Genomic DNA, 14,474 nt, shown 5'->3' with positions numbered 1-14,474 from the left:
AATATTCAATAAATACATTTCATAACATTATTGCTAGTTCAATTTATATGCAAACTAAAATGACATTGTATGCACCACACAGTATCTATGCTTCAAGGTAAGTTGTGTCAATAAGAGTCGAACACGTTATGGGCAATGCAGTAATCTTTTCCCCCTGCATGAGGCTGTCGATTGACCTAACTTCAAAAGTTTTGTATCCCAGTGACGTTTCACGGAAATCCTCTCTGTAACATATTATTCATTTCAAAATGTTACTTCGAGATCAATCGACCAATTACTGAGCTTCTAACCAACATTTATGCACTTCAAAGAAATTGTGTTCTCTCAATAATACAAAAATTATTAAAAGTAAAGTCACTCAAAATTATGAATTTTTCTATAACAAATGAGATTAAACAAGGGCACTTGCACATTTTTCTTTTTTTACAGTCATGCAAAAAAAAAAGGGGGGGGGGGGGGTAGCGGCAAAGTGCCCATTAAAACATATTCAGCAATTACCAGCTCTAAATCATGATAACAAGGAAATCATATCTTGATAAATGATTGAAACAAAATAGGATTCCAGTCAGTAGAGCTGACACGTAAGCTGGATGAAAATGAACATGATCACTTCAAAAGGTATGGTGCAGTTATACCCCACTTCATAATCTTCTACCATCCTTGTTAAACCAAAAAATAATAATAATAATAATGATAATAACAATCTTTAATACATATCATCACACATTTTACAAGAAGTAAAAGGATTAAGTCTATGTAACATAATGCTACTACTGTAATGTTTCAGATATCTCTCCAGCCCTCTCTCTCTCTCTCTCTCACCTGCTGTCTCTCCTCTCATCTCTTCTTCTCTTTTTCATTTTCTTTTTTTTGCACAGGAAGCCTGATTATGGCGCTCCTGTTACGTTATCTGCATATTTCCACGGCGGTATTATGAGCCGTGCGCTTGGCAGTAAGGGCGCCCTCCTTTGGCATAGAATCGCTGGCCTTCAAGACGCTGGTTACAATGCTGTGAGTGAATAAGAAATAAAAGGGAAGGGGGGGCACAAGACTGAATTAGAACAAAAATTCTCTCTCCCCACGCAGTGAAAATTACCACATTACACTAGGAACATATATCATTATGATGTGAAAATCAATGGGTGCGTTTATCAACTCCTGTTCTCGGCAGAAACAGGTTATCCAAACAGCTTTCAAGGAATTTTTACGAGTTGATAAACGCAAAGCTGTTTTGATAGCCCTTTAGGAAAGCCTTTTACGAAAGGGTGCGTTTATCAACTCTCCTTCCTCGGCAGAAACAGGTTATCCAAACAGCTTTCAAGGAATTTTCACGAGTTGATAAACGCAAAGCTGTTTTGAAAGCCCTTTAGGAAAGCCTTTTCGAAAGCCCGAAATTTGTGACGATCCAAACAGGTTTCCTAAACAGGTTATCAGAAACCTGTTTGTAAAAGCCTTTCGAAGTTGATAAACGCAAAGCTGTTTTGAAAGCCCTTTAGGTCGCCCTATACTGCGGTTGCGCAACCATGCGTTTCCAGTTTCTGAAAAGACGCGCGCCACGTAAAGTGCACACGAGTACGTGTACACAGGTGTATACATACAGCTGTGTGTAATGCACGCATATGCTTGGAACAAGGAGATGTTTCTCTCACCAACAAGGTTTGAGAAATAAAGTAACAACAGTCTCATTCCCTTTGATCCCATGTCTCATGCCGCTACTCAGAAATATTTGAAGTATGTGCTAAACTGGAGCTGCCTCACAGATAGGAAGACAATTGATTCATGTGGCATTGTATCATGACTCCTCACTCTCAAAGGAAGATATGTCTTTATGATGGTAATTGCTTTTTGCCGTCCCTTCTTAGAAAACAAGCGGCACATTAATAGTACAGGCAGTCAGGGCTTTGGAAAGGGCTCTCGAAAGGGCTATGAAAAGGGCTATGGAAAGGGCTATCGAAAGTTGATAAACGCAGCCGACAAAAACAAGCGGCACATTAATAGTACAGGGAGTGGACAGGGCTTTCGAAAGGGCTATGGAAAGGGCTTTCGAAAGGGCTATGGAAAGGGCTATGGAAAGGGCTATGGAAAGGGCTTTCGAAAGTCGTTTAAACTGGGGAAAGTTGATAAACGCAGCCAATGTCATTCATAACCAAATGTCTCATGCAGTAGTGAATGAACTTACAATCATTTACACCTCTCCATCACGACTGGGCAAGATTTGCCAATGTATATGTATGCCACTACACACAATCATGAATAAATTATTTGAAATGACTCAAAAGAAGATATATTGCTCAGGAATAGTCATTTCCAATATGTTTTATATAACTAGCCCTTATTAAAACTTTCTGATCACTTTGTATACACAAAAAATCCCTGTTTTGCAAATAAAAGCAGTATTTGATATCACAGAAACAACCAGAACTTTAAAGCATTGGAGATCCAAACAGAAAGTGCATCTATATATCTTAAGGAACAGTTTTCCCTCAGCATTTTTGAGTTTTAAGTTATTTTACAACTGTCACCTCACTACATCAAATTGGCAACACAAAGCTCTCACCGTGCATGTGAAACACTCGGCATGATAGGACTTGTCCAATGCCTCTAGCCATGCCTCACCAGCCTCGATGGGGAAGTTGCAACCCCCGCAGTTGACACCCCTAAAGCGGGCCTGAAAGTCTGGAGAGGAAACAATATGATAATGCTAATCGATTTCATCAGGCGTTGATCACTGTTGATTTGTGTGTGTGTGTGTGTGTGTGTGTGTGTGTGTGTTGGGGGGGGGGGTTGTTAAGAATGAAAATACTCTTTTCCAAATTTTCACATGTTGTGTAGTGTTCAGTTGTCTCATTTCTCCCCTACATACAATTATTGCTTGTATCTGACACAACTGCGTTAGTCAATTACAAGGAAGTCTGTCTCTTGCAAAACTATAAAAATAATATGCCACCTCAACACTTCTGGAAATATTTTCAGGCTAGCCACAAAATTCTACTACAAATCTAGCTCATTCTCCTCTCAAAGTCATTCTTTTACAAGTAATTCTGCTCAGCAATGAAAATATCACAAATTGGTTATCCTTCAAGAGAGAGAAGAGGACAACTCCATTTCTAAATGATACAGAAAGAAAAACACACACACACACGAAACAGAATCAGAGAGATTGAGGATTCGTTTGAATATCAATTTCAATTTCACAATTATTAATGCATCATCAAAATTGTGTCTGCTATCCTTAGACACTTTCCGCAAAGGCCATGAGATCAGAGTCAACATAGATTTGACAGAGTCTAGGAAAGAGCTACCCTCTTGAAAACTGAAGCTACAAGATAAGATATGCAGAGATACCAATAACTTATGAGGACAGGCCATTGCTATTAAGGATGCACCTACCTTTCTTGCAGAACGTCTGTCCATCTTGCATGTGGAATCCGTCGCCCGTGATTGGCTGTTGGCACACGCTGCAGACGAAGCAGCCGGGATGATATTCGCCTCCCAGGGCACGCACACACTCCTGCCGGGGGTTAGAGACAAAGTTAACGACCCATTCATGATTGTTCAACCACCAGTTTGTCTTCATGTCACAAGCATTGCTGCTGTGTATATTGAAAACTGTGCAAAACTTTGCAATACAATAGTGTGAATAAAGTCAATAGCACACAGCTATGTACTTGTCAAAGGTTACTATGGTTGACATGTTTCTTTACCCTTAATATAAATTGCTTGTTTTGATTGTTGCTCGAGGAGAATTAACAGGAATATTATTGAATCTAAGTGAAAAACACTACAATATTCCTTTCTTTTTAAATATCTAGACGTCTGGAGGGAAATTTCTCACAGGAAGGTTTTTTTTTTTTTTTTTTGCATTATGCATCTGTACCCAGTGATTGCAATTTACAACACATTTGCCTTGACCTATGACCTTTAGCCTTGAGGGAGTGTGCCCAAATGTTGATGGGGACAGCTTCATCCACTCAAACATACATATGTCAAGTTTTATTTGGATACCTCAAACGATTCTTAATCTGTTGCGGTTAAGTCCGGGGTATATTCAGGCAAGGGTCTATGGGAAATGCATGTTGTAGCAAATCAGCCTGTCCTCAACGGGTTCAGTGATGTCGTCCACAAAATCAATTACAGATGGGCAACCCGAAAACATACCAATGTCACTTCAGGGACGAGGTGTAAAAAAACACCTTGAAAGGACCATGATGTTAATTCTACAATGAAATTTATATACTATTAGTGGAAAAATGAGGAAAGAAAATGGGATTCCATCAGGATTCGAACCCGAGATCTCCAGATTGCTAGCCCGGTGCTCTACTGACCGGGCTATAGAGCGCCCTAGTACAGTGTACAGTGTTCGTCCCAGAAACCCTAAATTCTCAATGCTCGAATGGTCAGAAGCTATAGCAGTGTGTTTGTGTGTGACACACATGCACACACTTAAACCTGGCATAAACCCGAAGGATGATTCAACTTCGGGATAAATGCGAGGGATCACCGAAGTGATGAAGCTTTTTGAGTACTGGTATGTAACAAATGCAAACAGAAGGGAACTGACCAGAAATGAATACAATTTATTAGTGGAAAAATGAGCAAAGAAAATGGGATTCCCTCGGAATTCGAACCTGAGACCTCTGGATTGCTAGTCCAGTGTTTTAAATTAATAAATTGCCCACAAACTCACCCCAGTGATAGCCTGTCGGCATTTTGTGCACTTTGGAGCATACAGTCTCATGTAGTCATCCTCGCAGTAGATTTTACCCTTGTCCTCTATCACCCCCTTCCCTTGCAGGTTCTCGTGGCAGTGGGCGCAGACGAAGTGCTCGCGGTGCCAGTTGCGACCGAAGGCGGTCACGAAGGTGCCCCTGTGGGAACGAACAAAAACAAGCGGGAATAAACCATTCATATTCTTAACCCGTTGAGGACGGACTGATTTTGCTACAACACGCATTTCCCACAGACACCTGCCCGAGTATACTCGGGACTCGTCCTCAACAGGTTAATGCTTCCCAAAGTTGTCACCTTAAGGTTTTAACTTGTTGTGTGTTTCACTCAAGCACAAACCAAAGGGATACAATACAAAGTCAGGTAAACCCTTCTCTGACTAATGAGAGAAAATACGAAATACAGAAGGCAAAACCTTTCAGTGATAAGATATTATTGATCTTTTCCATGGTGAAAAGCGTATGATCATCACTCTAACATCCAAAAGTGAATGTAAATATGAAAATAAATTAAAAAAAATAATATCTGGGAGAAAAAAGGCAGGCTTCCAACAATACAACACACAGCATTCTACATCACACCTTTTTTTGGCACATCAAATTTTTTCAGGATGCTTGAAAAAAAACTTACCATTTTCCTCATTACTGGGTCAAGTTCTACAAGCAATATGATATATTTATCCCATATGCATTCACTCACAAAAACAAAATTCTGCGTGCTGCTCCGCAACACTTCTAGGTATTATGTGACCATATCACAATGCATATCAAGTACTGTATTTACCAGTGTATTCAAATAAACAAGAAATATATACATATATTCAAAACAGACAGAAGTTTCTGTTAGAAGGTAACATCCTTGGTAACTGCCAAAACTAGTGCCACACAAGCTGTCTATGTCTGCAGGAGATTCTTTCACAGGAGATTTTGGTGGCAAAGAGCAACAGATAGTCATATGGAGTATGCTAATTTGTATATCAGATGATATTTCTAAATTGTTAAATGCTCAGAATGACAAGTCAAGTTTAAGCTCCACTTAGCAGTAACAACTACATGTAACACTTTTTTGAATATCTAAACCAGGGCCCCATTTCATAAAGAGTTTATTTGATGACAACTCTTTGCTGGAATGACTATTGTCATGGTGACGACAAGAATACAGCTTCGTGATTGGCTGTTTGCTGTGGAAAGTGGTCATTCCAGCAAGAGTTGTCATCCTAACATCTTTTATGTAATGGGGCCCAGAACTCACTCTGAATGTAATTCAAGTGAGACACCTCAGATGTTATTGTAGGCCAAGAGTTGTACTGACATGTTGGCATTCTTTTCCCACTAAATTTGGCCAGAACTCTGAGGTGTGGTTTAGATACTGGTAAATATGGTAAAAGAAGAGAGGTTTGAGGTAAACACCATGTGTATGTAGTCCCTGATAGACTGTTGACTGGCTTAAGAAGAACCTAGAGAAGTGGGGGAGCAAAGCGACATAGGAATACCCTTTAAAGTGCAGGGGAAAGCGAATGGTGACAGTCGAAGGGCAGTAGTGAGCTGGAAGTTGAGGTTGCACTAGTGGAAACGCGAAAATAGGAGAGACAGAGACAGTTGCAAGGAAGAACAGAGCGAGAATCAGGTACAGGGTTATGAAGTTGGTAGGAGGAGAAAAACGAAACAAAAAGCAAGAGGAGATGGGTTAGGAGAATGTTGAAAAAATCATAGAGATGTTAACATCTTCACCGGGGTGACAAGACCCTGTATCTCAAATTTTGGTGGAAATTACTTACTATGATTAATGGTCAGATAATCTGATATTAAGTGATGTCCTGTACAAACCCTAGCTGCCTTACCCCCAAAATGGAAGCAACCACGGCATGTCAAAGGAAACGATATCCCATTAGATATAGTGCTCTGGCTGCCATGTTTTTGTTTTGTTTTGTTTTGTTTTGTTTTGTTTTTGCTCTCCTGAACAATTGACATTTTGTAGATACAAGGTCTTGTTGCCCCAGCGATGAGATGGTGCTCTAAAGTGTATCTGTCTCCTGAAATTCATACTTGAGGGGTGTAAAATAGAACACATCCATAGTATCCTAGACAAATTTCTTGCTAATCACAAAGAGTGCCCACAACCGGAAACATCAATTGTTAGTATACGCAGGTGACCGCGCGTGCTGCATTAGTAGCAAGCTCGCTTACTTGTAGCCGTGCGAAGCTTGTTGGCGTGTGCTTGTTCCCTTTGCTCGCCTCTGTCTGCAAACATCTATATTGAATACTTTCTACTGGGAGTTTGATTGAGTGGACGCCGGCCCGCTGGCTCTCTCGAGCCGCTGCGTCCGCATGACTACAAATGCTGCCGCGCTGCTGATTAGACTGTACCTTGGGCTGGCAGCACCCTGCTAAAGCGAGTTGGAAAAGCGACATCGACAATCAAAGTGTGTACAAAAAGTTATCAAACTATGCACTCTAATGCAATCAATAACGTTAGAAGAGAGGTCTAAAAGATTTTAGGCATTTTGGGGACTGGTCTTTTGACTTTGATATCTCTGTATGAGAGCAACCTCACACTCTTAAGATTTCTCAGGGATATCACCAGTAAAGTTAACTACAATGTCAGCAGAACAAAATTCCTGTGTACATAATATACACTTTAATGAATGAAATCCAAGATCATGTTGCCTATGCCTCTTTTCATTACTTTGACAAGAATAGACTGCAATATTCCTGCTGTGTTCCTTCGTAATCATGTAAAAAGGATAAAACGAATATTTAGGAAATGTACAAATAATATGCAAATCAGCGCGATGAGCAAAGCTTGAGTAAAACAGAAAAGGAATGTGAAACATGCAAATCATCAGATGAAGTGGAGAAATATAATAGGGGACATGTCTAGCAGCAGAGAAGTGATAGAGTACAGAAGACAGAGTGTACAGACCATAATATGTACATTTATGTACATGTATATGGCTGACTGCAGCATTAGGAAACTATTCAGGCCTGCTCAACATACATCCCTAGAACTATAACAAAAATTAAGATACATGTACCTCACTAGTGGAAGCATACTACAAGGAGTTGGAAAAAACACACACAAGAAGAGGAGTGATCCAGGTTTGACTGCATACCTCACTGGCTCATTGCATCCTTCACAGCATGGTCCGCGTGATTGTCCCGCAGCTACGGGGGTTGGCCCACCACCTCCACTCCTGATGGGTGCCGGGGCAGGGGCAGGGGCAGGAGGGGCGGGGGCAGGGGCAGGAGCAGGGGCGGGAGCAGGAGGAATCCTCTGGGCCGGAGGGGGCGCGGTTGGAGGACCCCGCGGGGCCACTGGTGACGGACCTCTCTGCATTACTGGTGACGGACCTCTCTGCATTCCCATGGGTGGAGGCTGGGGGAAGACGGCCCTCGGCGGCTGGCCCTTCGGAGCAGGAGGCGGGCCACCAGGCTTAAAAGCGGTAGGCGGACCAGGCTTGGGTGCGGTCGGTTGGGCAGATCTCCAGGCATAGTTAGAGTGGCCTGTAGGTGGGGGAGGTGGTGGGGGAGGAGCGGCCATGTCGTCACCTGGAACAAAAAGGTCAGCTTTAATCTTCTCCAATTACAAGCTTTACATCAATTATGATTTCCCCTTACCTTGTGAAATCCTTTCATCATTTCTAATTCATACTGATTCCAAATGTTTTCATTGCAAGTCATTTATAATCATATAAACATTACAAAGTTTGGTAGGCTGTGAAAATATAAAGTTTTAACTGTACATCACACATTCTCAGCATTTTCGTTTTCATGTTCACCATGTACAATTTTTCTTTTCTTTTTTTTTAATAGTGGGATTTGGAGTAGCGAGTCATTCTGTATGATCAAAAATTTGTTGTAACATGCATGGAGTGCAATATGGTAGAAAGGCGCTACATGCAGTAGTAACAACATGTTACCATGATTATCATCATGGATATCACCACCATTATTATTACACTTTTGTAATTTCTCTTTGGACATATTATATCCAATTGTAATGCTGGGTCCAAACCATGGACCTAGGTTTTAAGAGAGGTGATGACATTTAAAAATCTGATGATAACGAATGCACAAGGGCCGCAATGGAATGCTCCTGAGTTGAAAAAAAAAAAAAAAAGACGTACTGTAACCTACAGCTTGTACTTCCTGTTCTGTTCTCCAGCAGTTAAAGGAGCTCACACATAGGGTTTTTATTATTATTATCATCATTACGATTAGTATATCTATCATCATCATCATCATCATCACCATCATTACCATCATCATCATCATCATATTCATCATCATCAACATTACCATCACCATCATTATGATGATGAAGTCATGAGAAGTTTTTCAATCAAATATAGGGCTTTTATCATTATCGTCATTATCACTATTAGCATATTCATCATCATCGCCAACATCATCAACATTACCATCATCATCATCATTATGATGATGAAGTCGTGAGGAGTTTCTTGATCAAACGGACACATCACCTCACCTGATGGTTGCGAAGACACAGGAGAGAAAGGCTTTGCACCGCGTCCTGCCTGGGCGACTTTGCTTGGAGGCTTGCTGGAATCGGGACATAAAGCAAACAAGAGCATGGTAAACACAAGCATTCATGTACATGTATCATCTCAGGGTTTAAAATCTTCAATCCTTTCATGCATGACTAAAGATTCAAAAGTTATTTCCTCCACGGGCAATATTCAAGAGTTTGTCTAGCATTCTCTCTAGGCATTGGGCATCATTGCAAAGATTATACGAGGACTTAACCCATTCCATACTGAATTATGAAATGCCCATAGACTTTAATACGCAGGCAATCAGGTTCCTGTACAGAACAGGTTAACAAATATCTGTGATATTGACCCATTTTCAAAGCACATATTTCCAAATAAAAGTAAAAATACCAACCCCTGAGAGTGTAAGTCTCCACAAACACTTTCATTTTCTTTTTATGCAAACTAAAATGTGCTCCTGTGTAACGTCTATCATTGGGCATATTTGAAACAATACATCACCTGATTTTTTTTCCCCCCAATTACTAGCGCAACACAGTGACATTCAACGTGTACAGTACCAACAGTGAAAAATAAAACCATGCCAATCTTAAATGTTACACTCTGCACCACAACTAGACAAACCATGCTTGTTGAATGCATTCCTAAGTGTCTAAAAAAAATCATTTGTGAATGAGTTAGGTTGGGATGGAATCAAAACTTCAACTCTGGCATTCACTGAATAGACTTCACATACAATGGAAACATTCAAGAAACGATTGAAACACTTGTCTACTTTCTATCTAGTCTTGGATGCATCAGGTGCACTACTATACTAACTTGTGCTCTCTTTATTCCCAAAGCCATGCCAACAATCTCGGTCTAAAGTCACATGGCATAATATTTCCGTTTACTCACTGTCCATTGGCTTTATTCCTAACATCAAGGTCCACTATAATCTACATAGCAAATTCTTCACCAACTGAAAAAGCCCAGAAGAATGTCAATGATAAATGCCGATGTGTGCACAGAATGTTTTCTATATACCATGATATATCATGACACCCTATGGTATGACAATTTTTGCTGTCACAACATTGATTCGAGATTGAATTCGATTAGAATAATGTATGATGGAACAAGATGACCGACTTGAAAATTAATTAATGGTTAATATAGCCCCCTACCAATAGATTATCCAACTGTGGCATGGTGTGAAGGTGAAATCAGAAATCATATTGAATCATGAAATACGATAATAAATAATTTCCATAAGGAATAAACAAAATTTGTTCAAGGTTGAGTTGCAAATATGTAGTGCCAAAAGATTTTCTTCTCTTCCAATCAAATATACTCTTGAAAAGAATAATTATATTTTCCAATGACACAGTATGTTAACTGTCCACATAAAAAATTCTTGTAACAATTACACCTAGAAGCAGCATCACCTCCGTAATTTTTCTTCCACAAATACAGTATTCCTGGCAATTGGAGCTGTCTTTAAGGCCAAATATATCAAAAACACTTTTTGGCACTGCAACAGTACAACAAACCTTATAATATTGATGTATACAAGTAGGATGAAGGTATATATACAGGAAACAACAAAACATGTGTACAACAGAGTGAGAAAGAGAAAGAAAGAGATTGAGGACATATAGAGACAGATAGATAGATAGAGAGGTAGATAGATAGATAGATGGATAGAAAGATAAATAGAAAGATAGATAGATAGATAAATAGATGGATAGATAAATAGATGGATAGATAAATAGATGGATAGATAGGTGGATAGATAGATAAATAGACGGATAGATAGATAGATGGATATATAAATAGATGGATAGATACACTGTAGATCGATAGATAGATATATGGATAGATAGACAGATAAATAGACAAACAGAAATAGAGATGGAGAGAGACAGAAGGTGGGAAGAGAAAGAGATAAAGAGTAAAGGGATATCTAAAACAGAAAGATAAAGAAGAGTGAGTGAGTAAATGTTTACCCAAGATGATCCTTTGGTACAAACATCACCCTGACACCATCCTCAGGCCCACTGTGAGGTTAAAGGTCATCCACCAATGAATAAGAGAACGAGTGCAGGTGTTAAACATACAGAATGCATTCTAGAAGAGGCAAGACCCTGTACATCCATCCTCATACCACATAATGTGACGTAACCATAGCAGCACGATGCAAGTGTTGAGAAAATCAAGATGCCAAGTGATATTTTAAGTGATCTAAGGCTAAGCAGGAGGTAAAGTGAGCATGCTTCTGAAGTATAGCACAAAAGCAGCAGCGAATGTGTAGCTCCTCAGTGTGACAGCAAGAACAGATATTTTAAAAACATCCGAGTCTCATTGCAGTAAAGACGTACAACAGCATCAACTCGCACTACACACAACTACCACGGCAACAAGCCCAGAAAGGTCAGAAAGCTGCATGGCAGTCGCTATGGCAGCTGCTGTTGTGGTAAGTTGCTGCCATGGTCAGTTTTTTTCTGCAACATATCCCTACAGCAACTGAGGCCTTCTACCTTCTACAGCAAATCAAGATTGCTCTGCTAAAACTTTGCAAGCGGGCTTGGACTTTATGAAGTACCCAGTCCCAGATTTTTGACACTATGTAAGCTAAAGGATGGTAACTAGGGCAAAATCTGTAAATATGATTAATGAAAGTCCCTTCTTAGGTGCTGGACAGCATTAGATCATAGAATGATACGATGACGGGTAAACATATACAATGTACTGGTTCAGTTTTCATGAAAATATTCTACTTGTGTACTTCAGCAGTGCAGGCAATGCCAACGGTATAATCTCTTCTTACTGTAGCACATTTTAAAATCTCCACAAAATCTTCTATGCATCTGACTAGAATCCATATGTTTTGCAATGTTAGGTCTCTATATGTTGGCACTACACAGGTGAATGTAGCTGCAACACATTAGCTGAAGTAGTGAAAAATAAAAATTAAGGAATACTGTTAAACCAAAAATATTGTTTAAAAAGAAATGTGAAACTCCAGGTCCGGTACAGCTTTGTTTCTAATTGCTGCAGTATTTTGACAGTTTCATGCAAATATCACATTTATTTATTTATTCATTTCATGCTGAAGTTCATGCAAGTAAGCATATTTCTTTGATTTTCTATGATTATCACACCTTTGAATCAGAGTTTCTTTTTTTTTGCTATTTCAAAGCACTTTACAGACAATAACAGAGAATGAGATGGCATACAGTAGGATTTCTGTTGTGCTAATTAATTTGTTAAGGTGTTTGGTCTGCAGAAGTTTGTTGACATTGGGATAGTTTGTGAGCTTAAACTGGAATCTGGCCCATTTGTGAGAGAAGTTCACGAGTGTATAGCCACACCACATTCACTGACTTTTAATAAACAGAGTAAAATCAGACAAAAATAATGACAGACATTTCACTGATATCAGACTTTAGATAAGAGAGCCCTGGAATTCTAAACTTTCATGTTGTCACAAAAAAAAGTAATACTGGTCTCCACAATACATGTATATACTAGGGTAAGGTGATGATGTTATGAAACCACAACTTTCCCATTAAGATTGTACACATATATTTTCTAAAAATGTTCATTGTACACCATTCATTTATCTATTTGTTAATATATTCATTTTGAATGTATGTATAGTCCAACCAACAACATTCATTAATACTTGAAGCCAATCTCAAGCCTTTGATTTAATACAGACAGCATAATAAAGCAAGAAATGTTTGAGAAAACTCAAAATATGTTTGAGAAAATTGAAAAAAAAAATACAGAAGTTTGAAGAAGAGTGCCTATTTACACAAAAGGCTAAGAGAGAAAATGAAAGAGAAGATGAATTTGCAGTTGAAAATACATGGGAAAAGTGAAAATCATATAACAAAAATCAATATGAAATACAAAGAAAATATGAAGTGATCATGTAGAAATAAGAGGATGTAAACACAAAGAGGCAAAATAAATGTACTTGATGCTGAAGCAAGAAGAAATTTAAGCTGCATAGATGCAATGCTATCGGTCAAAGCTGCCTACGGCAGAAAAAGAAGGAAATCATATTATGTATGGTGGGAAAGAAAAGAGTATATAGCTGGAGATAATAACATCATAAACCAGAGCAAAGAGGAAGTGATGGCAAAATCATATTTGACATCTTTGAAAAGACGGAGCAGAAGAGAGCAACAAAACTTGAAGAAAAGGCTTGCTGAAGCAGAATGTCCGCATCAAGAAAATCATCAAAACGTGATTGAAGCAAGATGGAGAAGAAAAACTCATAATGAAAAATGATTAATGAAATAGGAAAAACAATAAATAGGCATAAACTTTGTGAGAGAAGAAAGAGTAATATTTGGTGTATCATGATAGAATTAAACAAAGGAAAGATATGAGAATTATACATGTGAACAGTGATATCATTTACAAAATTAAGTGTGATGTCTGGAATCAGATTCATCCACCATCTTTTCAGAATCAATAGTTGTGCAGTTACAATAGTTGTGCGTATGAAGCTAGTCTGTGCTCAAGCCAGTTAGATAAAGTCCTGTCCAGTTTTGGAGTCAGACTCTACATTGATAGTTTAAACTTGAAAAGAATTTAAACAGTACAAAGCTTAAAAAATGTCATCATTTTGGTCTACAACCGACAGAGAAGATCTATCTCACCTAACTTCTTCGGCTTTAGGATATTTTCTTGCGATATGTATTTGTTTGGTTTTTAAGATTAAAATGTGAGGGTAATCGCATGCAGATGCAAAGAAACAAAAGATTTTACATGGTTCAGAATCCCAGAATAAATCATAATCCAAATATATGGTTGACATAAATCACATTACCATATTTTCAGGAGAGAGGAAAATCGCACTGTCAAGCATTCTAGAGTGGCACTTTGTTGTGGAGTCTTGTGTTCATTGCCTTCCCATCTTTAGAGTGAATGCATTTTGCATATTAAACGTGCCTGAAATCACCGTCACCTCAGCAATTCATCTCAAAAGAAAGGTGTATATTGTATGCACTCTGACTAAAGAATGTAACGCGTGTAGACTGGTGTTCATTGAAGGTGACATTATAGGCTAGGCCAGCTCTCAACAAGGATTCTTTTGGAGCTCTGTTGCAAACCCTGAAATGAGAATTTGGGATGGGGGGGGGGGGGGGGGGGGGGGGAAAGCACAATCTCTCCACTAAGACCCTGTGCTGGACACTTTGATCGCTAGTGATAATCTTTATATAATAGCCATATGCTG

At 39.0% G+C, this 14,474-nt stretch overlaps 1 protein-coding gene across 1 annotated transcript in view; it reads right to left on the bottom strand.

Annotated features, from left to right (window-relative positions):
• Positions 1-711: 711 nt before the first annotated feature.
• LOC139738678 (PDZ and LIM domain protein 5-like) overlaps positions 712-14,474 on the bottom strand; it is a 113,686-nt gene continuing 99,923 nt past the window's right edge. Inside the window, exons 13-18 of the mRNA XM_071649301.1 lie at positions 9,217-9,290; positions 7,841-8,276; positions 4,688-4,868; positions 3,391-3,511; positions 2,558-2,676; positions 712-1,009 (exon numbers count right to left, since the gene is read on the bottom strand). Coding sequence (XP_071505402.1) covers positions 932-1,009; positions 2,558-2,676; positions 3,391-3,511; positions 4,688-4,868; positions 7,841-8,276; positions 9,217-9,290 — 1,009 coding nt within the window. The 3' untranslated portion in view covers positions 712-931. The remainder of the gene's footprint in view (positions 1,010-2,557; positions 2,677-3,390; positions 3,512-4,687; positions 4,869-7,840; positions 8,277-9,216; positions 9,291-14,474) is intronic.

The sequence above is a fragment of the Diadema antillarum genome, unplaced genomic scaffold (assembly GCF_040938485.1).
Source record: "Diadema antillarum isolate AM-2024a unplaced genomic scaffold, OU_Dant_1.0 seq00000764_RagTag, whole genome shotgun sequence".
NCBI lineage: Eukaryota > Metazoa > Echinodermata > Echinoidea > Diadematoida > Diadematidae > Diadema > Diadema antillarum.
This window is presented reverse-complemented; position numbering and strand designations above follow the sequence as displayed.